The sequence below is a fragment of the Megalobrama amblycephala genome, linkage group LG7 (genome assembly GCF_018812025.1).
Source record: "Megalobrama amblycephala isolate DHTTF-2021 linkage group LG7, ASM1881202v1, whole genome shotgun sequence".
Taxonomy (NCBI): domain Eukaryota; kingdom Metazoa; phylum Chordata; class Actinopteri; order Cypriniformes; family Xenocyprididae; genus Megalobrama; species Megalobrama amblycephala.
Genome location: NC_063050.1, coordinates 9716843 through 9741188, shown reverse-complemented (window position 1 = coordinate 9741188; position 24346 = coordinate 9716843). Strand labels below are relative to the sequence as shown.

The 24346-nt window shown below is 36.8% G+C and overlaps 2 protein-coding genes across 3 annotated transcripts; both read right to left on the bottom strand.

Annotated features, from left to right (window-relative positions):
- Positions 1 to 397: 397 nt before the first annotated feature.
- Positions 398 to 23182, bottom strand: LOC125271291 (CMRF35-like molecule 1). 2 transcript variants are annotated; one of them, XM_048195372.1, is made up of 6 exons: positions 18370 to 23179; positions 7744 to 8055; positions 7535 to 7633; positions 4515 to 4589; positions 624 to 728; positions 398 to 534 (listed from the first exon to the last, which is right to left on the bottom strand). In XM_048195372.1, exons 1-6 carry the CDS (start codon positions 18407 to 18409, stop codon positions 446 to 448), a joined length of 720 nt encoding a protein of 239 aa, XP_048051329.1. In that variant the 5' UTR covers positions 18410 to 23179; the 3' UTR covers positions 398 to 445. The 2 variants fall into 2 exon arrangements, 1 of the variants encoding a protein (XP_048051329.1); XR_007185545.1 differs by lacking the exons at positions 398 to 534; positions 624 to 728; positions 4515 to 4589; positions 7535 to 7633; positions 7744 to 8055 and adding an exon at positions 17639 to 18254 and having other exon boundaries at positions 18370 to 23182.
- Positions 10181 to 16953, bottom strand: LOC125271296. The gene is made up of 4 exons (XM_048195381.1): positions 16006 to 16953; positions 13098 to 13208; positions 12969 to 13003; positions 10181 to 12849 (listed from the first exon to the last, which is right to left on the bottom strand). Exons 1-4 carry the CDS (start codon positions 16175 to 16177, stop codon positions 12550 to 12552), a joined length of 618 nt encoding a protein of 205 aa, XP_048051338.1. The 5' UTR covers positions 16178 to 16953; the 3' UTR covers positions 10181 to 12549.
- Positions 23183 to 24346: the final 1164 nt, after the last annotated feature.

Here is a 24346-nt window from a genome sequence, read left to right as displayed (position 1 = left end):
CCGTGCCGCAGGAAATCTTATCGGACCTCTACTCTGATGTTTGGATCAGGGTCATTGAGTTAGTTTTGTTTCTTAGATCTGGCAACCCTCACTCTGAGACATGCCAGAATCAGAGCTAAAGAGGCTAAAAAAGAAGGGGATGCAACTTTTTATTTGCTTTAACTGTACTTATTACATCCTGTGTCATTTCATATGACTATAATAATCACAGTCTGAATCTGTCACCTGATTGCTTGAGTGGGTTTGAATCAGGCTGCTAATTGGTTACTATAGCATAAACAGACATTTTTGCATAGTTGTTGAGGTGTGATGCAGGCGTCTGATTGGATGAAGACGCTGTCACAGTGATGTCACCGTTTGGATTCACTTCATAAATGCAGTCAGTCAGAAAAACAACACATATATCAATAATTTACTAGTTTATACAGATAATACTCTCTGTTCATTAATAAACAATAATTTGTATTTCTGATCTACAGGTAAAGATTTGAACACCCACCTCTGTATTGTGCTGCACATTTTGCTGAACTAAAGCTGAATGGAGCATAAATAGAGAAAAAAGACCAAATCAAATCAGTTCAAACATTAAAAACAGGAATTTAAACTCAAAAGTAAAGCATTACCTGTCCCACATTTCCTTTTCCTCTTTTTCAGGATGAGGATTGTTCCAGAACACAGAGTCAGAACCAGCAGAACCGAACCCAGACCGCCAGCAACAGAAGCCAGGTCTGAACGCATGGCTAAACACATGATATTATAACATTACAAATATCTCTAGTTGTTATCTTGTGTAACGGAAGTGAAACTGCAATGGTAAACCTCGACTCTTCAGAAGAAAACACTTCTCTTTACGGTTGATGTCAAACTGAAATAACCACATGAAAGATTATATGCATCATTTTATGTTTATACAAGAGATAAAACGTGTCTCCACAAATGTTCAGAACTATTTCCTTTCAAAGAGTGATCATGTGATGTGAGTTGCATCATGGGTAGTGTAGTTTGAGCTTACTAGTGTTTGGCTGAAGGACTTCATCTGTAGTATTTCCTGTTCTTGTTCTTGTTTCAGTTTCTGTTTGATGAGTCACTGACCAGAAAAACACCAGTGACGTGTGAATGAGCTGATCATGCAGTAAGAACATGAACACATAAACGAAGCTCCACATGCACACACGCAAAACTTACATCATGTGAATATGAACAGAAGTTGTAGCCTATATTTTTTTATTCACAACATAGATTATTATATACTGAACATAAGTGACTGAATTTAGTTTAGTTGCTGTAATAAGAATACATGTCTTACTTGAACACTGCTGAGGAGATAAACAGTGTACAGCTCATTCAGGGCGGGGTCTATGCTAATAGAGCAGAGGCTGTCAGCAGTCGTGGGCGGGGCCTAAGCATTTTGTGACGTCACAAAAAGTAAAATCTGCAAACGGCTTGTTCTGAGACACTTATTATGATTCATGGGGAATAAAAAATCAGGAGTGAGTGGATTTTTACCATTCTAGGGTGCTTGTGTGCACACACTGCTGACACATATTTATATGTGAAAGTGAATTTTGCATAATATGTCCCCTTTAATGACTAATTAGTCAATTACTAGATATCATTTACAAATAATTAGATATCAATTTGTCATGTTTAACTTTCAACAAAATCTCTGAATAGTCATCAGTAAAAGACATAGCAGAACTTCATAGCACACTTTCATCATCTGTTCTCAGATCAGTTTCTGTTTAACAATGAACACTCGCCTTTACAGCCTTTACAGCCTTTTTAGGCTGGCCTCAGTTTCATTTAAGTTCACATTCAATAGTTTTTGGTCCATTTTTCTTGAGTTTGTTTACAGCAGATTCGGTCAAAGTACAAAGAGTAATTTTAAATGAAGATTTGCTACATAATCAGAGTCAAAGTTGCAGGCAGAGGCCCTGTGTAGTATTGTACTTCACCTGTAGAGGGCGCAGTGTAGAGCAGCTCTCTGAACTGAACTCACAGGCTGAACAGAAGACTAATATTAGTGATTATGCACCTACTGTATGGTGTGTTGGCATATATTGTTATTGACAGTCTTCTTCTTCTGCTCTCGAGTCTATGGCAGCCCATAATACCATTCATAGGAGAGTTGTGAATTTTGGTCTTAACATTAATCATAAGTGAAATATGCAACTCAAACTAACAGCTCAAAGTTGTGCTCATGTTTAAGGGCTAGAAACAAAATTCTGACATGAAAAATTTTCTGCTATTTTGAATTTTCCGAAAAACCTTCTATTTCTAAGTTATAGTTTTAACCATTTTATGGCTTTATTGGATAGGATAGGACAGTACAGATCAGACAGAACAGCATGGACCTTGAGCCGGGAATCAAACTCGAGTCGCCGGAGGCATTTGCGCTATATCTCAGCTATCGGCTCTGACAATCCTACTTGTTCTTAAATAGTTTGAGACTGTTGGTCTATTTTTGATCTAAATTAGCCCAGATTATCTTCAGACCATGCTGGCAAAAAATAATTAACTTTGGCATATTAATACAAAACTTGGTACACTTATTAGCCATCATACCCTGAGGGAACATGAGGAGTTTGGGCACATTGCCACCAAGTTTTGCCAAATAATGAAAAATTTACATGTATGCCTATATTGAATTGACTGAAACTCATAAGACTCTTTACATTCGGCGTGGTATATAGAGTCGAATGATACCCACTTTTCATGACGACCATTTAGAATTTTTTAGAAATATACTGTGTTTTATGAAAGCAACATTGTTACGAAATTTGATATGTGTCATTAGCACCAAGGAGCCTAAGAAGATTGGGATTGTCACCAACTAGTGGTCAAAAGATAACAAAATGTGCAAATATGCTTTTGGCCTTGTTTGATGCTATACATTTTTTGGTCCTACAGATTTTAACAATAAGCAATTTTACTATACAATATACAGACAATCAGCTTTTTTTCTGCGCAAAACTTCACGATTTTGAACTCCTGCTAACACAATTTCACACAGATCATCATCAGATCATGCTGGTAAAAACTTGTTATAAACATTTTAATATCTCAAACTGTTTTTCATAACTCATTGTCAAATTTGATATAAAAGAGTTGCATAGTGTTTGTTTGATGCAATATATTGACAACTTTACTGCATATTACACTTACACTTCATATTTTATATCATGGCCATGCTCAGATGCTCACTGACATGCTGGCTTAGCTGCTGATTTTTCACAGCTTGTAGCAACTTTTTACATTTTTTTTAACTGTTCATGAAAGGGTCTAATTAGAAAGAACACTGAATTTCATGTAATTTTTCAGGGTTTTTTTTATTTTTTAAATGTAACTTTTCTTGTTAGTAATATTACATACAGGACACTGAAAAAATGATTTGTACCTAAAAGTATGTCAAAAAATGTTGATTCATTGAATATATTTAGATTTTACCAGGTGTTGGCAGTCTTTTTAATTTATGGTTGATCACTGAATATATCGGACCCTTGTTTGTTGAGATGTTTTGTGGATGTGTTGCTGTCACGTAGATCAAATCTGTCTTGCTGTCCTGTGTTGGGTCAGGTGACATTATATTGGCATAATAATCACAGTCTGGATCTGTCACCTGATTGGTCGAGTGGGTGTGACCGGGGTTTGAATCAGGCTGCTGATTGGTTACTGTGGCATAAACAGCAGAGACTTCTGGGAGGTTGTTGAGGTGTGATGCAGGTGTCTGATTGGGTGAAGATGCAGGTGTCTGATTGGGTGAAGATGTTACCACGGCGACATCACTGTCGGGAATCTCTTCATACATGCGGTCAGTCTGAAAAACAACACATATATTAATAATTTACTAGTTACTTACTAGTAATACTCTCTGTTCATCAATAAACAATCATTTAACATATATTTCTGATCTACAGGTAAAGATTTGAACACTCACCTCTGTATTGTGCTGCACATTTTGCTGAAATAAATCTGAATGGAGCATGGATACAGAAAAAAAGACCAAGCCAAATCAATTCAAACACTAAAAACAGGACTTTAAAAACAAAAATAAAGCATTACCTGTCCCACATTTCCTTTTCCTCTTTTTCAGGATGAGGAACGTTCCAGAACACAGAATCAGAACCAGCAGAACCGAACCCAGACCGCCAGCAACAGAAGCCAGGTTTGAACAGGACATGATATTACATAAACAACACACTACTGATTATGATTATACTGTTAAATGAACAATAACAAAATTAGACCTGATATAAATTACTTTGATTATTGTACCATTAATAATATTGTAATATTGGAAATCTTGTGTAACGGAAGTGAAACTGCAATGGTAAACCTCGACTCTCGACACTTCTCTTTACGGTTGATGTCAAACTGAATTAACCACATGAAAGCTGATCTGTGTATCAATTTATGTTTAAACATCATGTCTCCACAAATGTTCAAACCAATTTCCTTTCAAAGAGTGATCATGTGATGTGTGTTGCATTATGGGTAGTGTAGTTTGAGCTTACTAGTGGTTGGCTGAAGGACTTCATCTGTAGTATTTCCTGTTGTTGTTCTTGTTTCAGTTTCTGTTTGATGAGACACTGACAGAGAAAAACACCAGTGACGTGTGAATGAGTCGCTCATGTGATGATATAATACCAAATAATAACAAAAACACATATAACATTGTTTGTCCTGTGCTGTTGCTGCATATGAATGAAGGTTGTTTTCTGTTCATAACACTGATTACTGATAATCACATGACATTAGTGCTCATTTAGAAGATGCTTTATTATCTGAACCGACAGTGTCACTTCAGATAAAAGTGTTTGTCAAATGCATGAAAAACTTATGTGAAGTAATGCTACTGTAACACTCATGTCATGATGATTTTTGGTGCAAGTTTGTGTAAGACATGAATTGTCTTGTCAGAACTATCTGGAAGTGTAATAATGGGAACTGCATTGTTAACATGGTGTATAGAAGCACTGATATCTCTGTATTCAGTATAATCAGACTGATTGCTTTGACTGTAGTTATGACGAGTTCTGAAAAGTTATGTGAATGTGACAGGTTGAGTGTCACTAATATTTATTTCGGTTCTTGGTTCATTTGAATTAGTTTTTCCATCTTAATGTTTGTGTACGTCTGATATGGGGTGACATACCCACTGGCACACACACCTGTGCGGCTCAATTAGGTTTAAGTGTCTAAATGTAGCGTTGTCGTTATGAACTTTATTCATGCTCTTACCACATTTTGTATTAATGATGCAAAATTAGTTTTTTTCCATTAATTTAGTGCATCATTTTTTATTTTTTTATTTAAAGTGTACTTTTTCTTTTTGTAATTTTCAATTAATTTCTCAAATTGGGATGCACTCAATTCTCAAATTGGGATGCACTTTATGTTTTTTAGTTAGCATAGCATACACCTACCTGATTAGCTTAGCGTAGCTAATATTTGGTATGTTTTTGCTTCCAAATTAGTTCCCAATTACACATTTCAATTAATGATGTTTATGTGTACTTAGCATGACAATTAATTGATTAAAAATGTATTATAGTATTATTATTATTATTGTTATTATTGTGTGAAATTAATATTAAATTACTCTTACAGAACATAGTATGTCACAACAATACCTATCCTTATAAAAAATACATTTTTAGGTATGGTTGCGTTTCCAGTTTGTTTTATTATGCAATACATTAGCATTCATTTTATATTTCAAGCATGTTGTTTGTGCACTTAATGTAATAAACAATATACAGTAATTAAATAGATTGTAATTACTCAAGACATTGTGATGATAACTTTTGATCAGGCATTACCACCTGGGTCCTAATTGAGACCCGATTCCTGTGGGGAAGATTTTAAATATTATTAATTGTGATTTAGTTTATTTTGAATTTATAAAGACCAGAGTTTTTTTTTTTTTTTTTTCTTTTGTTGTTGTTTTGGTTTATTTTTTGGTATGTTAAAGGGGTAATGTAATGGATTTTTTTATTATTATTGTGTTTCCTAAAGTGCACTTATAATGTTAATGTGATTTTTACATCAAACAATTGTCATAATTTAGAAATAAATGGCTATTTTCTAACCTGACATTAGCCTTCTGATTTGGACGCTGTTTGAGGGGCGTGTCTGCTGTGAGACTTCGGCGTAAACGCCCACTGCTGTGATTGGCTGACATCTTTGCAATTGAAATAAGTATTACATGCGGAATCCTTTCGAATACTTTTATCACATTTTTACAGCTGTCGAGATTAACAAATCGTGAAAAGTGTTTATTGCATTAAATCTGTTCCTATCAAATGGAAGGTTGCAGTGATGAGCACTGAGTAGATGACAGTCTGTTAATCTTGTGAATGCAGTGCATTGCAACTTGTCATTGCAACACGATTTCTGCACTCTCACGAAATGCTTTCACCATAACTAACAATGCACAGTTGATTTAAACACAGTAAGATATTCATTATGTAGTGTAAGAGAGTCACTATAACTGGAGTTTTGACAAGTTTCCAGATAAACAGCTTCAGCCATTATAAAAAGAGTGTTCTTTGAAGTAAAAATACTAGGATTATTCATTATGAATTTATCATTACTGGTTTAAAAAACGAAATGCATTACAGTATGTGGGGTCCTTGCTGATTCCAGAACAGTTGATTCCTGATTTTTGAGCAAACGTTTTTGGGCAAAGCCAGTCTCGTATTGCGACTTGCTCTCAAAACAGGCACTGGTAAAATGTACAATACGAACTTGACTAGGATGTTCGTTAAAAATAATCTGAATCCATTTTCTATGTCATCGGGATCCTTTGGCAGTTTATGCAAAGATGATGTTTTTCCACAGCCAGGAACAACACAATGTCTGCTTGGCATCTCAATCTTGTTATTATAAAATCTCATTGTAACAGGCTCACTTTAGATCCACTTGCTGCTCATCGACTGAACATTAGTGGGCGGGGACAATGATGTGATGATGTAAAAGTAGGTGTTGTTGTCTTGTTTCAGAGGCAGTCGTATGCAAATGATTGTGACCCTGTGATGTCACATGACACCTCTATTCTAAACGAAGCTTTTTTACAGCTTGATTATATAATTGTTTTCTATTGATGATGAGGATATTTTAAGTTATGGAACTTGCAGGATTTAATAATGATTCAAAGACCTCTTATGTGCCAAAAGACCAAGGAAATTTTGATTTCTCATGCCATGACCCTTTTTTTAGTGGAAGATTATTTTTTGTGAAATAAATCTGAATTGTTTCAAAGTCACATCTCTGCCTTTTAATCCAATTCAACCAGCAGCCTATTATTGCAGCCACATTTGGTTTAATTCTTTTTGGGGTATTTTTATTTTATTTTCATGGGTGTTGAAAACCTATAGGTGGTGTAGTCGGGTTTCCTTTTAGCCAAATATACTTTTCATACTTTTAGGCAAATGTTACATATATATAAACAGTAACTTCACAGTAATGATATTTTCACCTAAATGCATGTGAGTGTAGATGTCAGCAGGTGTGTGTGAGTGAGTTCAGGTACCTGTGCTGCTGTGTTCAGTGTCGTTGTGTTCAGTGCTGGTGTTTGTATACTGATGAATGGTGGATGTTGAGATCTGGACAGGTCTCGGTCTCTGTGGACCTGAGAAATGAGGAAGAGTCATCACACCATTCAAATTAAACAAATATATTCATAAAACAATAAACATGAATGATGAAGAAGCTTGTTGTTCAGTATTGAATATCAGGCACCTCTGATCACATTCAGATTGACTTCTTTGTAGTGATGATGTCCAGCTCTACAGCGGTACAGTCCAGCATCTTCCATCTTCAGGTCACTGATGGTCACTGTAAATGAACTCTTACGATCATCCTGCAGTGAGAATCTGCCGCTGGTCGCAACTGTCTTTGTTCCATCAGATTGTATTATAAGGACACTTTTTGAAGGTCCTTTGTAGAAGTATTTGGTAGACTTCTCATATCCTTTAGCATAAGGGCACTTCATAATCACTGATTCTCCCTTCATTCCTCTCACTGTAATGTCCACAGACAGTGAACTGATCACTGCACACACACACACACACACACACACACACACACACACACACACACACACACACACACACACTGCTTTACTCATGTACAGTGATAAAACAAGCCATAATAACAGATAATAAACACTTGTATTAGAGATCTTGAGCTCTTACCCGTCAGCAGAAACACACAAACTGTCAGTGGAAACTTCATTTCTTCATCAGTTCAATTCAGAAAATCAGTCTGAGACTCTCAGCAGTTCCTCAAAATACTTTCTGAAACTCAAATAACAATAATACTGCGCTCATCTATCACTGTAGAGTAAAAAAGACATTTGTTTCTCGTCTCACTTAAACTCTGGTCAAAACAAACTCTACTGTTCACTGACTGTGTGTCTGTGTTTCTACGTGGCATTTGGTGTTATAGAAAACGCCTCTCAGATTTGACCAGGAAATAAGCTGTGAATTAATGAACCACAAACTGTTTCCTGTCCTCTGTGTTTCCATCTGTCTTTAATATGTTTGAGTACTTTCTGTTGTTTTTTTATACTACTAAATTACATTTTTATTTTATTTTTCTGATGCAGTGAGATTCAGTCAGATAAAGAAGTGATGAATAAAAAAAAATTTTATTCATGAGTAAATAATAAAAAAATGCATAAGAAAAACAATAAAATCATGAATTGTTAGTTCAATTTGTAAGTAATAATCAGCTTTTAATAATAAGTAACAAAGTAACAATAAGGAAATCCTTAACCAAATATCTCTGAGTACATTAATGTTGCAGGAGATGAAAGGAAGAGCAGAAGAGCGAGTGAGATGCATGAACTTTGCCAATATTCACACCAAAGTTCAGATCAGATCAGGCAGAGTGTGTTAATAATGTCAAAAATAAATATATTTTCTAAGAATCAGCTCTGGCCTCTTGGTTTTATATTCTGCCAGTGTAGTGAAACATTGTGGTTTTGACACTACAGAAGCAGCGAGAGCCAAATAAGTATCTTCACCATGTCTGGACTTTATGCTAAACTCATGCAGCAGTTCATATTAAACCGGATGCCAGACTTTGTGCAGAGGAACATGTCTCACTTTAGAGAAGAGAGAGCAGAATTCAGACATGTATTTGGTCAAAGCAGAACTTTGAATAAGATATATGAGTATATGATATCAAAAAATACAACAGACAAAAAATATAATTCATTAATGGATTAATACAAGAATAATATGTTTGAAAGGATTAATCATGGAAATAACTGTAAAACAATAATCATAAGCATACATAACCTCCCCCCCCCCCCCCCCTTTTCCTCATACACCAATTTCAAAAACATGTTCATTACATGTCAAGCATCATCAAGTCAAACACTTTAACAAATCAATCCTTGCCAAACTTTGATTGAAAAGGACAAATGTAAAAGCATTGAGGTGAATAAGAAAAGCTTGTAAGGGTTATTTTCTGTGGTAATCTTCAGCATGAGAAAAACAGAAACTTTAAATAATGCAGAAAAAATGCTTGAACATTAAGATAACAATTTCTCCATCATTTGAGCTCTGGGAGAAGAGCATTGCATTGTGGGAAATGTAGTTTGTCTGTTCAGCTGAATCATAAAAGCTCTTCTGTGGCTGTAGTTTAACTTCCTGTTTGACAAGTGTGTGTCAAAGACATCACATGCTTATCTGAAGCAAAACCTATAGTAACATATTGATAAAGATATTCATTAGCATCTCAACAGCAGCTGCTTTTAGGAGCCCCCAAAACTTTGTGCCATTTATACGTTTCATCAGAATATGCAGCTACTTTTGAATGGTCATGAATGGAGAAAGATGCTCTCTGGCAGCAGATTATTGTAGTTTCAACATCAACCAGCAGGAGTGAACAGATGAAACTAACCTGAACTGAACATCCATATACACATTAATAACTGCAGACACACATTACAGTAATAATGAAATAAAATACATGCTTCACTTGCAATCCAGAATAACATGATTGAATTAGTTTATTAAACTGCAGAATGAAAGAATCTCATGAGACTTTCAGCTTCAAAAAATAATACATTTATTTTATGATCCATATCCAGAATCAAATGTAAAACTGCCACATTAATGATAATTACAATAAAAACACAAATGACCAAATAATCAAGTCATGAAGATTGTGGCAGTGCAGGGAAAAGTTCTGCAAGTAACTGATGAGATTTAAGCCTAGAGATGGAGCCATGCAGGGATCCGCCCGTCCTGTTAACGCTTAAAGATGGTATACTGCCACAGAGAGCGTTTCTTGGGAGTATGGCATATAATGTGAGGGAGTACATTAAACCATTATTGCGATGCTACAGTCGTCAGAAGTTTGGACATGTTGCTGGGTCATGTCAGGGTAAAAGAAAGTGTGCAAATTGTGGTGGAGATCATTTAATGTAAGGCAGAGGCTCCTGAGTGCCCTAACTGTGATGGGGATCATGCAGCAGGGTTTCACGGCTGTGAGTGCTTTGCTCAAGCTAGACTGGTGCAGGTTGTGAAGGATCAGAACAAGGTGACGTATGCAGAGGCAGTTCAAAGAGTGGCTGTAGACAGCAGAAATGATAGAGCAGTGCTAGGAGCAAGCTCATTGTGCCAAACTCAAAAGCCTCGAGTTTGGTCTGGTGTTCACAAAGAACATCAGATAACCAGGGGTTAGAGGGAGTAGCACATGCAGGCCTGGATGACAGAGCACAGATACTGTCTAGAGATGAAGTTAAGGTGGAACATAAAGTGTCTGTTGCTGTATTCACATCCAGAGATGAGAATTGTGTGGGTGAGGGAAAGGAGGATGATACTGCAGAGGAAAGATGAGAAGAAGAAAGGGAGCGCAGGTTTCATCTGAAGCTAACTGGTAGAGGGGTTGGTGGTGAACAAATAGGGAGATGTAGATTAAAAGTAATGAAGAAATGATCGGAAATGTGCAGAGGTTTTACCAAAATGTTGTCTGTGATACAGTTGCATGTGTAACAAGTAAGGAATACAACAAGCGAGTCATCATGAAGAGGCAAATAGACACAAGAAATGTCTATTTAAAGTGTCAGTCATTTATTTTTTTTTTGTCCATTTTTCTCGAGTTCGTTTGCAGCAGATTCAGTCAAAGTACAAAGAGTAATTTTAAATGAAGATTTGCTACATAATCAGAGTCAAAGTTGCATGTAGAGGCCCTGTGTAGTATTGTACTTCACCTGTAGAGGGCGCAGTGTAGAGCAGCTCTCTGAACTGAAGTCACGGGCTGAACAGAAGACTAATATTAGTGATTATGCACCTACTGTGGTGTGTTGGCATATATTGTTATTGATAGTCTTCTTCTTCTTCTGCTCTCGAGTCTATGGCAGCCCATAAAACCTTTAATAGGAAAGTTGTGAAACTTGGCACACAGATAGCGGATGGTCTGAACATTAACCAAATGTGAAATCTCTAACTTAGACCCTTCAGTGCCACTAACAGCTCAAAGTTGTGCTCATGTTTATGCTAATAACACTGACCCGTATGGGCTAGAAACTACATTCCCTCATGAAAAAATGTTCTGCTATTTTAAATATTAAAAAAAAAATATATAATCTTTTTAAGATATAGTTTTTTGGCCATTGTATGGCTTTATAGGACATATCAGACAGAACAGCATGGGGTGGAGAGAGACGAACGGGATCAGAAACGGACCTGGAGCCGGGAATCAAACTCGAGTCACCGGAGGCATTTGTGCTGCCCACGAGGCTATCGGCTCTGACAATCCTACTTGTTCTTCAGTTATTCGAGACAGTTGGTCCAATTTTTTAACTAAATTAGCCCTGATCATCTTCAGACCATGCTGGCAAAAATTTATTAAAACCCTTTTGATAGACCAAACTGTTCTTCTGTCACTTCAATTGTATTGTATGAAAGCAACAGCATATGGTTACGAAATTTGATATGTGTCATTAGCACCAAGGAGCCTAAGACAATTGGAAAAGTCGCCAACTAGTGGTCAAAAGATAATAAAATGTACAAATATGCTTATAGCCTTTGTGAATTTTGTTTGATGCCATAAATCTTACCTATTTGTGTTCTTTGGATCCTACAGAATCTAACAATAAGCAATTTTACAATACAATATAATCCGCCTTTTTTCTGCCCACTATTTTAAGCATTTTCCATAACTTTACTATTTCAAACTCCTCAGTCATCAGATCATGCTGGTAAAAAAAGGTTGTTAAAAACGTTTTAATATCTAAACACATTTTCATATAACGTATTGTCATATTAAAGTGTCACATTGTTTATTTTACATTGTTATTAGTTTTATTGAACTGTAGATGAGGTGGTCTAATTACAAAGAAAACTGAATTTCATGTAATTTTTCAGTTGTTTTATTATTATTATTATTATTTTTAATTGTTAGTAACTTTTCTTGTTAGTAATCTTACATACAAAATACTGATAAAAACTGTGTTTTGTACAGGAAAGTGTGTAATTTTTTTGATTCTTAAAAATAATATAGATTTTACCAGTTGTTGGCAGTCTTTTTTTATTCATCATTGATGACTGAATATATCGGACCCTCGTTTGTCGAGATGTTTTGTGGATGTGTTGCTGTCACGTAGATCCGTTCAGTCCTGCTGTCCTCTGTTGGGTCTGGTGAACAATCTGTCACTTGATTGGTCAAGTGGGTGTGACTGAGGTTTGAATCAGGCTGCTGATTGGTTATTATGGTGTAAACAGAAGAGACTTTTGGGTGGGTGTTGAGGTGTGATGCAGGCGTCTGATTGGGTGAAGATGTTGCCACGGCACCATCACTGTTTGGAATCTCTTCATAAACGTGGTCAGTCTGAAAAACAACACATACATCAATAATTTACTAGTTTATATAAATGATATTCTCTATTAATCAACAAAAAATCATTTAACATGTCTGAACTTCTACAAGAAAAAGTTCTGAACACCCACCTCTGTATTGTGCTGCACATTTTGCAGAAATAAAGCTGCATGAAAACAGATAATAGTAAATTTACATACTAAAACAAGACTTTATAATAATAATAATAATAATAATAATAATCACAAACAAACTGTCACCTGTCCCACATTTCCTTTTTCTCATTTTCAGGATGAGGAGCGTTCCCGAACACAGAACCAGCAGAACCAAAGCCACACCACCAGCAACATAAACCAGGTCTGTACGCATTGCTAAACACATGATATTACATACACTGTAAAACCCATCAAGTTAAGCTAACTCATTTACCTCAATTCAATTAAGTTTAAACAAATAGTTATGAGTACTCTGAACTTATTTTAATCGAGTCCACTAAAACAAGGATATTTCTTAATATACAATTAAACTTTACACTGCATTCAAATACTTTATATAGAAACTTTTACAAACTTTTAATGAACTTAGAGCACGTGCAGTTACTGCTAGCTCACATTAGCACACACAAAGGCAAATCCAATAAGTCAAGTTTATAAGTTTAGAAACCAATAGTTATGAGTATTCTGAACTTATTTCACTTGAGTTCACTAAAAGAAGATATACATTGCAGTTGAGACATTAAGTGATTAATTTAGACTGGCCACACACTTGAAGATTTTAAGGCCGATTTTTGAGCTCGATTTGCAACCCACGACAATCTGGGGGGTGTGGTCCGATTTGAGGCTTGTCGCAACCAGCTTTTTGTCCAAAAAATCCTCAATTGTATGGTGTATTGTATTACGATTTGTGGCGACCAGGGTGGGCAAGAGCCGTGAGGGAACGGCGCAAGGCCGGTGACGCAAGTGATAACGAGCATCACCTGGGAGGCGCACCGGCCTTGAGTCTCTCACGGAGGAGCTCCGGGAGCATAAAAGGAGGAGCGACGACCATGAAGGACGAGAGAGGACCAGGCCTGGATATTGTTTTATGTTTTATTATGTTTGTGTGGCCGGCAGACGTCCGCGAGGGTCTGCCGGCATTACTTTAGTTTTGTTCTTTGTTTATTTTGGAATTAAAACTTTGTTTGAATGTTCGCCGGTTCCCGCCTCCTTCTTCCCGTTTACGGACTGTGTTACACGATTATTTTACTATTCCCAAATGCTCCAGCTGCAAAACACCTTAGTACTATCATTGGTCCGTAATGAAATCGTAATTAAAGGTGTTCACTGAGGCTCCGCTTTCTTTCACATGGAACTCTGACTCATTTCATCTGTTGAGTCCATCAATTTAAGATCTCCACTGCTGAAAACACACTGAACACACTGGATAGCTGCTTTAAAGTAGAAAATGAAGTTGTGCTTCTGATGAAATGAGCTACTCCCACTGTTTTTCATGTTTGATATGATAAAGCTGCTTGCTTTTAACATAACTACTGAATAAACTTCATTTGAAGTTACCACTATGGTGATCTGTGTTTGCTTTAGTTGGGCTCTTGAGCCTTGACTTTATAATATTCGTTTTTCTCTGTCTAAGTTGTCATTTAGTGACTTGGTTTACTGATCTTTTCCAGAGATCTCTGATTAAACAGGTGATGTATTATTAGCTTAGAATTTATTATAGCAGATCTGTGATTCTACAGTGTAAAATCCTTTGTTGTTACAATCAGATTTAAAAAATCTCAAGCTGACTCACACAGATATCAAGAATCAGCATATGAACCTCAACAATGGCGACAGTTAACAAAATATTCAGATAAACCTCTGAACATCATAAAAAAGGCTACTAAAGTCACAATAAAAACAGCAAACATAAAAGCAAATAGTAAGAATAAAAGAAAATAGATAAATAGATCCACCTGTATTATTTATCCATGCCACAATGCATGCTGTGAGCCATGGTTGAGTGTTATACTGTGCTAGTACCCAGCATGCATTGCAGTATTAATTTTTTTTTTTTTTTTTAATAGTAACCATTGTTAAGATTCATATGCTGATTCTTGATGTCTGTGACATAGATAAAACTTTCTGTGCACAAACTGTTTGTAAACATTAAATCAATCATCACTAAATCATATGTAACCATCAACACCTGATCATATTTTCTCTTTGCGCCATAACAAATGTGTTTTATAAACACTTAATTACAGCAATCAAAGAAAAACGAATGTGCAAGGGTCAAGAGCTCAACTAAAACAAACACTGATCTCCATCACGGTGACATTAAACAAAACTCAATAAATCATCACCATCTAAACTTCTGTTAATTCTCAATAAGATCTTCTGTAGATGTGTGACAGAAATAAAGTCAGTCTGGTTAGTAATAAGTGAAGCTGGTAATGCTGTTTGTGGAGTTGTTGAATCATCCTCTGCTGAGATCTTGAGAGATTATCCCCCGGTTTCACAGACAAGCCTTAAGCTAGTCCTAGACTAAAATGCATGTTTGAGCTCTTTAGCTTAAAGTAACTACTAACAGATCTTAAAATATATCAGTGCCATTGTTTTGTCTTAAGATGCACACCAGTAATGTTTTATTTTTCTAGTGTACATTTATAAAAGCTACTTAAATGTCTGAACCAAGGCCTAATCCTATTTTAGGCTAAGCCCTGCCTGTGAAACCAGGCCTAAATGTTTATCTTCAGTTGATTTGAGTGAAATGAACTCACTTTTATTTAGTACTTATAACTGTTAGGTTTTACAGTCTAAAACACCACAATGCTTATTCTGATTATACGGTGAAATGAACAATAGCAACCTTCAAACTGATATAAATTACTTTGATTATTGTACCATTAAGAACACTGTAATATTGGAAGTACTAACGGTATTGTAAAACTGTTGTTATATTGTGTAATTGAAGTGAAACAGCAATGGTAAACCTCGACTCTTCAGAAGAAAACACTTCTCTTTACAGTTGATGTCAAACTGAAATAATCACATGAAAGCTGATTTGTGCATCATTTTATGTTTATACAGGAGATAAAATGTGTCTCAACAAATGTTCAAAACTATTTGCTTTCAAAGAGGGATTATGTGATCAAAAAGTTATATTATGGGTAGTGTAGTTTGAGCTTACTATTGGTTGGCTGATAGAGTTCATCTGTAGTATTTCCTGTTCTTGTTGCTTCAGTTTCTGTTTGATGAGACACTGAAAGAGAGAAAAACACTAGTGATGTGTGAATGTGCCACTTATGCAATATATTAACAAATAATAATAACAAACCCTGACAGTAGACAAAAACACACATAACATTGTTTTTTTTTTTCTGTTCATAACACTGATTAGTGATAATCACATGACATCAGTGCTGATTTAGAAGATGCTTTATTATCTGAAATGATACAGGGTAACTTTGGATAAAAGTATTTGTTAAATGCATGAAAACCCCACGTGAAGTAATGCTGCGTTCATGTCATGATGGTATTACTGTCCTTATGAGATGATTTTACTCAGAAACAGTCTCAGAATCTAGAACAAAAAAGTGGCTGTAAAATGAAACACTGGCTGTAAAATGACTAAGCAAACATTTAGTTTTTACATTTAAATCAAGCATTGTTGAATGTCACCACATTTAAATGTTGAGTGTGCTGCGATTTTAGTTTATTTATCAGAAGTTGTAGATTTGAAGAAATTCAGAGTTTGTGGTTGGTGAAAGACACAATTTGTCTAGTCTGAAACATGTAATTACAGGAATGTTATCATGATCATAATTGCAGCATTACAATTGTATAGAAGCTTTGACATCTCTATATTCAATATAATCAAACTAACTATTAATGTATTTATTGAAGTTATGACATGAAAATGTATATCTGCTTGACATAAATATATGTAATAACAGTAACTTCAAATTAACAATATATTTTCATCTAAATGCATGTGAGTGTAAATATCAGCAGGTGTATTCAGTGTGTGTGTGTGAGTTCAGGTACCTGTGCTGGTGTGTTCAGTGTGTTCAGTGTTGCTGTGTTCAGTGTGTTCAGTGTTGCTGTGTTCAGTGTGTTCAGTGCCGGTGTGTTCAGTGCTTGTGTGTTCAGTGTGTTCAGTGCCGGTGTGTTCAGTGCTTGTGTGTTCATTGTGTTCAGTGCCGGTGTGTTCAGTGTGTTCATTGTGTTCAGTGCCGGTGTGTTCAGTGTGTTCAATGCGGGTGTGTTCAGTGTGTTCAGTGCCGGTGTGTTCATTGTGTTCAGTGCGGGTGTGTTCATTGTGTTCAGTGCCGGTGTGTTCAGTGTGTTCAGTGCGGGTGTGTTCAGTGTGTTCAGTGCGGGTGTGTTCAGTGTGTTCAGTGCCGGTGTGTTCAGTGTGTTCATTGTGTTCAGTGCCGGTGTGTTCAGTGTGTTCAGTGCGGGTGTGTTCAGTGTGTTCAGTGCCGGTGTGTTCATTGTGTTCAGTGCGGGTGTGTTCATTGTGTTCAGTGCCGGTGTGTTCAGTGTGTTCAGTGCGGGTGTGTTCAGTGTGTTCAGTGCGGGTGTGTTCAGTGTGTTCAGTGCCGGTGTGTTCATTGTGTTCAGTGCCGGTGTGTTCAGTGTGTTCATTGTGTTCAGTGCCGGTGTGTTCAGTGCGGGTGTGTTCAGTGTGTTCAGTGCGGGTGTGTTCAGTGTGTTCAGTGCGGGTGTGTTCAGTGTGTTCAGTGCCGGTGTGTTCATTGTGTTCAGTGCCGGTGTGTTCAGTGTGTTCATTGTGTTCAGTGCCGGTGTGTTCAGTGCCGGTGTGTTCAGTGCGGGTGTGTTCAGTGTGTTCAGTGCCGGTGTGTTCAGTGTGTTCAGTGTTGCTGTGTTCAGTGTCGTTGTGTTCAGTGCCGGTGTGTTCAGTGTGTTCAGTGCTGGTGTTTGTATACGGATGAATGGTGGATGTTGAGATCTGGACAGATCTTGTTGTCTCTGGAGCTGAGAAACAGGGTCACACCATACACATGAAAAATAACACAATCATTAACTACATCACGGAGCATAAACATGAATGAAAAAAACATTATTATTATCATTTGTGTAATGAATATCAGGCACCTCTGAGCACAATAAGACTGACTTCTTTGTAGTGTTCAGCTCCAGCTCTACAGCTGTACAGTCCAGCATCTTCCATCTTCAGGTCACTGACGGTCACTGTAAATGATCTGGTCTTACGATCATCCTGCAGTGAGAATCTGCCTTTGAACACTGAGGACTTTCCTCCATCAGTTTGTAGTATAAGGACACTCTTTTTGTAAGGTTCTTTGTAGAAGTATTTGAAATAGTTTTTATATCCTTCTGGATAAGGACACTTAATAATCACTCGTCCTCCCTCCATTCCTCTCACTGTAATGTCCACAGACAGTGACCTGATCACTGCACACACACACACACACACACACACACACACACACACGGCTTTACTCGTACACTGATAAAAGGGCATTATTTTAGATAATAAACACTTGTATTAGAGATCTTGATCTCTTACCCGTCAGCAGAAACACACAAACTGTCAGCGGAAACTTCATTTCTTCATCAGTTCAGTTCAGAAAATCAGTCTGAAACTCTCAGCAGTTCCTCAAACTACTTTCTGAAACTCAAACACCCAGTAATACTGCTCTCATCTATCAGTGGAGAATAAAATAATACATTTGTTTCTCATCTCATGTGTTGAGAGTCAAACTCTACTCTCTACTGACTGTGTGTCTGTGTTTGCGTGTGGTGTTAGTTGTGAAACGCCTCTCAGTTTTGACCAGGAAATAAGCAGTGAATTCACAAACTACAACCCATTTCCTGTTCTCTCTGTTTCTATCTGTCTTTAATATGTTTGAGTGCTTTCTGTTGCCCTTTTATACAACTAAATTACTAAATCCAAATCCAAATATCTCTGAGTAAATTAATGTTGCAGGAGATCAAAGGAAGACGAGTGAGTGAGATGCAAGAGCTCCTCCAGTGCATGCATTTCGCCAATATTAATACACAAATTAAGATCATTTCAGGCAGAGTGTGTTAAAAATGTCAAAAATATATTTTCTAACAATCAGCTCTGGCCTCTTGGTTTTATATTCTGCCAGCGTAGTGAAACATTGTGGTTTTGACACTACAGAAGCAGCGAGAGCCAAATAAGTATCTTCACCATGTCTGGACTTTATGCTAAACTCATGCAGCAGTTCATATTAAACCGGATGCCAGACTTTGTGCAGAGGAACATGTCTCACTTTAGAGAAGAGAGAGCAGAATTCAAACATGTATTTGGTCAAAGCAGAACTTTGAATAAGATATATGAGTATGAGTGCATTATACCAAAAGTTACAATAGATCATTCATAAATGGATTAATACAAACATAATATGTTTGAAATGATTTTGAAAATAACTATAAAATAACAATCATATTAATCATATGTATACATTTCCCTCCCTTTTTTCTAATACACCAATTTCAAAACGTTATTACATGTTAATCATAATCCACTTATGGAGAAAAGTCAAATATTTTAAAGAAACAATCCTTGCTAACCTCTGATTGAAAAATACAAAAGTTACTGAAGCTTCAAAGCTCTTCCTGTGGCTGTAGTTTCACTTCCTGTTTGACAAGTGTGTGTCAAAGACATCTCATGTTTAACTGAAGCAAAAGCCTTGTGTTATGTTGATAAAGCTATCCATTAGCATTATCTCAATGGCAGTTCCTTTTAGGAGCCCAACAAATCTGTGTCATTTATATGTGGTTTGCAATGGTTTATCAGAATATGCAGCTACTTTTGAATGGTCATGAATGGAGAAAGATGCTCTCTGGCAGCAGATTATTGTAGTTTCAACATCAACCAGCAGGAGTGAACAGAAGAAACTAACCTGACAGACCTTGAACTGAATATCCATATGCACAGTAATAACTACAAAAATACAAAACTAATTAAATGCTTCACTTGCAATCCAAAATAACATGATTTAACAGCCTGGTCTCATTAATACGTAACTTTCAAAGACACAAAACATACATTTTTGTACATTTAGAAAGGAGCTGAAATGTACAATATTGTCGTATTTATAGCACTAAATCGTAAAAGAGACACACGTTTTTACAGTGAAAAAGTAAAATATTTATCAATCTTTCATGTTATGAAGATATATGTATAATTTCCATTTTATCGTTTTGTAGATAAATGTAAGATCCCTAAACCCAATCCCGAACCTAAACATACCCATTTTAGACAGAATGTTAAAGAATAATAGGCTACTTAACGGACAGAAATGTGTAGGAAAATGACAATTTTAGTAACAATATATCATTAAAACAATATTTTGAGCCACTAATCTAAACCTACCCCTAAACCTACCCATAACCATTTCTTAAAACTACATAGTGTTATAAATAAAAGAATAACAGAAGAGTAATCACAATCATTTATTTATTGCAATAATTTCAGAAGTGGTACCAAAAGTAGTTCAAATGATGATGAGTTGCAGTCGCAGTCCTCTCTGGCTGTAATAGTCTTTTATAGGGTACAGAGCAGAATGTATCTTATTAATCCATGAAAATATAAATTCGGCTTCTCTCCGTGAAGGCGTTGCTGTGTCAACGCGTCTGCCATGCTGAGGGCAAGACTGCGCTGTAAACAAATGCAAGTAAACGGGCAATCTGCGGTTTTTCTGGATAAAAAGAAATATAATGTTTACGTTTACCAACCGATTTTAGTGGTTTATGATGTACGTAGTGTACAAAAAGTTCTAGTTACTTAAAATCTCGATAGTTAGACTTATAAAATATTTATTTTAATAAGGAATAGTCAAAGCTCAGGCTTCTCTGTCATGTCTTCCATCTGATCTGTCCTATGCTGTCATGTCTCGTGCCTTTTTGTCTGTGCGTTTCGTTGTTTTTATACACATGGTTTTGTTTTGTCAGATCGCCATGTGCTCTGCTGTCATTGTGGCGTTTTCCCCTCCCCCTTGTTATTCCTTCAGCATTATTGCTCACCGCTCTCACCTGTCATCAAACTGACTTCCTTAATCATTCCCCTATTTAATCCCCTCGTGTTCGTTGTCTTGTGCCAGATTGTTTGTGTTCGTTACCTTGCGCTCCGGCCAGCCATGCTCTTGTCTTGACTAAAAGTTATATCGTGTTTTGTGTCCCGTTTTGAGGCTCCAGTGCTTGTTTGAGTTTCTTTTAGTTTTTTTTCTCTCTCTCCTTCTGCCGCCCAGACTGTTCTCTCGCTGTTCCTGCCTGGCTTGCTTCCCGTTCCCCGGATCGCTCCAGTTCCCTCGTTCCTCGCCCACCAGCGATCTCTCTCTCTGCCGGACGTGTATGGAATTACATTTCTGCCACAATTCTGCGCGCGCAAGATCATTTTGAGTACAGTATACATCTTGGGTGTGTGGGTCCTCCCTCCAATTTATATATAGATAGATCGGTATTGATCTATATAGATAGATCAATCGGTATCGCGTTTTTGCTCCCATTTATTTTCACACATTGATCACACAGTGCATACAAAGTTTAGTCACAAAGTGCGCACAACTGGAGAGATACACGATTACCTTTGATTTCGTTAGATAGAAAAGAAGCAGGGCCCTACGCAGGGTTTTATATTTACCGAGGTCACAAAATGTATTATGCTAGGGGGGTTCGGGGGCATGCTCCCCCTAGAAAATTTTGATTTCCTTGGTGTACATATATGCATTTTAAGACATTTTAAGGCCAACAAATTGGATAACAATAGCTTAAAACCATGTCAACAAATACATACATGCATGCACAGTTTTGAGGCAGATTTAATCGCATGTTTGGTAATTCCATGACTTAATTTACCTCAGAATAATGATGGCGCATGCCCGTAGTTTCTTTAGCGCTTTAGTTAAGCTATAATAAAGTAATATGCAGCGCGCGCCGGCGCATTTGCGCGAGCAATTCTTGAGTTCACGCTTCGAGCACAGTAGGCTATAGCCTAACGGCTGATTGGAGCTTTACTGACATAGCCTGACAACATCTCATCTGACCACAGTTCACTGTTGTTCAACTGAAGCTACCTTTTCCGCGCTCGTTTGACTTGCGCCTGGCGCTGAGGCGAAGATGGAATGCGCGTCTGAAAAAGTGTCCCGTTTGTTGTGGTCGTAAAGAGACATTTCTTTATAAACGCAGCATTTTACTTGGCGATGTTTTAAAAAATATTTTTATTTTTGCTATTTTTTATGATCTGTTGGTGGTTTGTGGAGTAGCATCACTGGGGGGGGATTAGACAAATGCTGAATTAGAGACGGTAAAAGTGAGTGGGTCCAATATCATTGGTCTTAAAACATGGGTGGGTCTTGTCCCTTATTTGCATATGTCATTGTTACCTACATTTTTATTTATTTATTTATTTATTTTATTATTATTATTATTATTATTATTATTTATTATTTTTATTATTTTTGTAATTATTTTTATAGAACAAGCCTGCATCCCAATGTGCATACTATCCATCCTAAATAGTGTGACGTATTTTGATAATTACTACATTACATTTCTGCATTTATTTGATATGTTTTATTTTTAAATATCCAGAGGCAAGTTTTGTACCTTGCTTATACACTTAACTAATTAAAAGGGCAAAAGTCTGTCCCTCTAATTACTGCAGTTCAGTAAGAAGTTACTTACCAGTTAACTGAGGTGTAGGAAATAATACGATATGATTTTGATTAAAAAATAATAATAATCTACGAGTGGTAGACATTTGAATTTGAAAATAAATAGCATCAGAGACTTTATATAGTCCTAAAGGGACTTTGATAGTGTTCAAGCCATTGAACAAATGCCTCTTATGTATTTTTCCTCTTCCTCTGTCGGTAAAGCAGGGAGTCTTGTGATTGGTTGTCAAGCCAGCCAATCAGAATTTAGCAGCGTCATCTCTGATTGGCTGGAATTGTGGCACATTGTAACGCTCTATGTTGAGCATGCGAGCCATTGGTGATTGGGAGCACGCAGTGTGGGTATTAGGAGAGCAAGCAAGTGAAACGTTGCACACGCGAAAGAAAACATCTGCACACATCCAAATAAACTTCTTTTAAATGCAAAATTGATTTTCGTTTGCTCAAAATACTTTTTTTATTTACGAGACGAACATTTCTACACAAAACTCAGTTCACGCACGTGCGAAATGCCCTTTTGCGCGCTCAAAATATGATCTTGTGTGCGGAATCGTGGCAGAAATGTAATTCCATAGGACGTGTCTCATCCTGTGGTGCCACGTTCCGTGAAGTGCTTGGAGAGACACCGCACCGGACCATGAGATGCTGAAAATGCCCTGAAACTGGCCTGCCATAGAATTGTTATTCCATCCCTCTAAAATCCAAAACACACACACACACACACACACCATCTTGAGTTGTTTGGATAAACAATGAAAGTCATACTCATCTGTGATGGAATTAGATGGAGTAAATTATGACAAATTTTTGATATATTTTTCATTTTGGGTGAGAGACAGAGAGGTTTGAATATGACCAGGGCCATAATGCTCACATCAGTTCTGGGTTTAACTAGATCAAATACTCACAGCATTAGGCAGAGGAGGATCAGTCTCTTGGAAACAATGAGAACAGTTCACTGACAGGCTCTCCTCAGCTTTCCTTGAGGCTTGTGTAGCCCTGGTTGCAATGGGCTAAAAAGGAAATAAAAAACAAATCACCATTCAATGGCAAGCTATTAAATCCTTATAATCAAGTATTGATGAACCTTCTCTTTGTAGATGAGTCGGGAAACTGAAGACCGTGTCACAGCAAACAAACTAAATATTACAAAATTGTTAAACAATTATTGAAATTTTATTAATTTTAAAGTTTCAAAGTGTAGTCTTGTTTTATGTAATCCTCCGAAACAAGTTTGCAGCACAAGTCACAAACAGAAATATTATTATTTCATATTAAGTAGATGAGTAAAGTCAAGTCGAGTCAAGTCACCTTTATTTAAATAACGCTTTTTACAATGCAGATTGTATCAAAGCAGCTTTACATTGATAACTGGTGCATAATTTTTGCTGCAGAGCAGCTCTTAAAGAATAGTGTCAATGCAGGCAGATCAAAGCACTGTTGAATAAATGTCAAGAATATTGTTGAATATAAAAATGTCAAGTCAAATGTCAAGTGTCCCCAACTAAGCAAGCCAAAGGTGACAGCGGCAAGGAACACAAACTCCATCAGGTGACATCAGGTGGCAAACAAGTGGCAAATAGGTGTTAAAATGGAGAAAAAAACCTTGAGAGAAACCAGGCTTAGTCGGGGGGCCAGTTCTCCTCTGGCGAACAGTGCTTTGTTACGAATCAGGTTGCTATCATAAGTCTGATAGGATTGCAACAATCAAAGTATTTATTTCAGTTCCATCCAGTTGAGGATTGTATTCATCACGCTGGTATGGACGGTCTGTTGAGGAACTGTGGCACTGGCTGTCGTGTTGATGAGGCCTTCACAGTGGATGATCTAGTCGACTCGATC

What these genes read in the sequence shown, in the direction of transcription:
- LOC125271291 (XM_048195372.1), bottom strand. Translation starts at nt 18,409, where the DNA reads ATGAAGTTTCCGCTGACAGTTTGTGTGTTTCTGCTGACGG. An exon ending in TTGTGTGTTTCTGCTGACGG is followed by an intron (nt 8,056 to 18,369) that starts GTAAGAGATCAA and finishes GTGTGTGTGCAG; the next exon opens with TGATCAGTTCACTGTCTGTG. An exon ending in CACTGAACACAGCAGCACAG is followed by an intron (nt 4,590 to 7,534) that starts GTACCTGAACTC and finishes TTTCTCTGTCAG; the next exon opens with TGTCTCATCAAACAGAAACT.
- LOC125271296 (XM_048195381.1), bottom strand. Translation starts at nt 16,177, where the DNA reads ATGTGTGTTTTTGTCTACTGTCAGGGTTTGTTATTATTATTTGTTAAT. An exon ending in ACTCTATCAGCCAACCAATA is followed by an intron (nt 13,209 to 16,005) that starts GTAAGCTCAAAC and finishes TCATGTGTTTAG; the next exon opens with CAATGCGTACAGACCTGGTT. An exon ending in AAAAAGGAAATGTGGGACAG is followed by an intron (nt 13,004 to 13,097) that starts GTGACAGTTTGT and finishes GTTTTCATGCAG; the next exon opens with CTTTATTTCTGCAAAATGTG.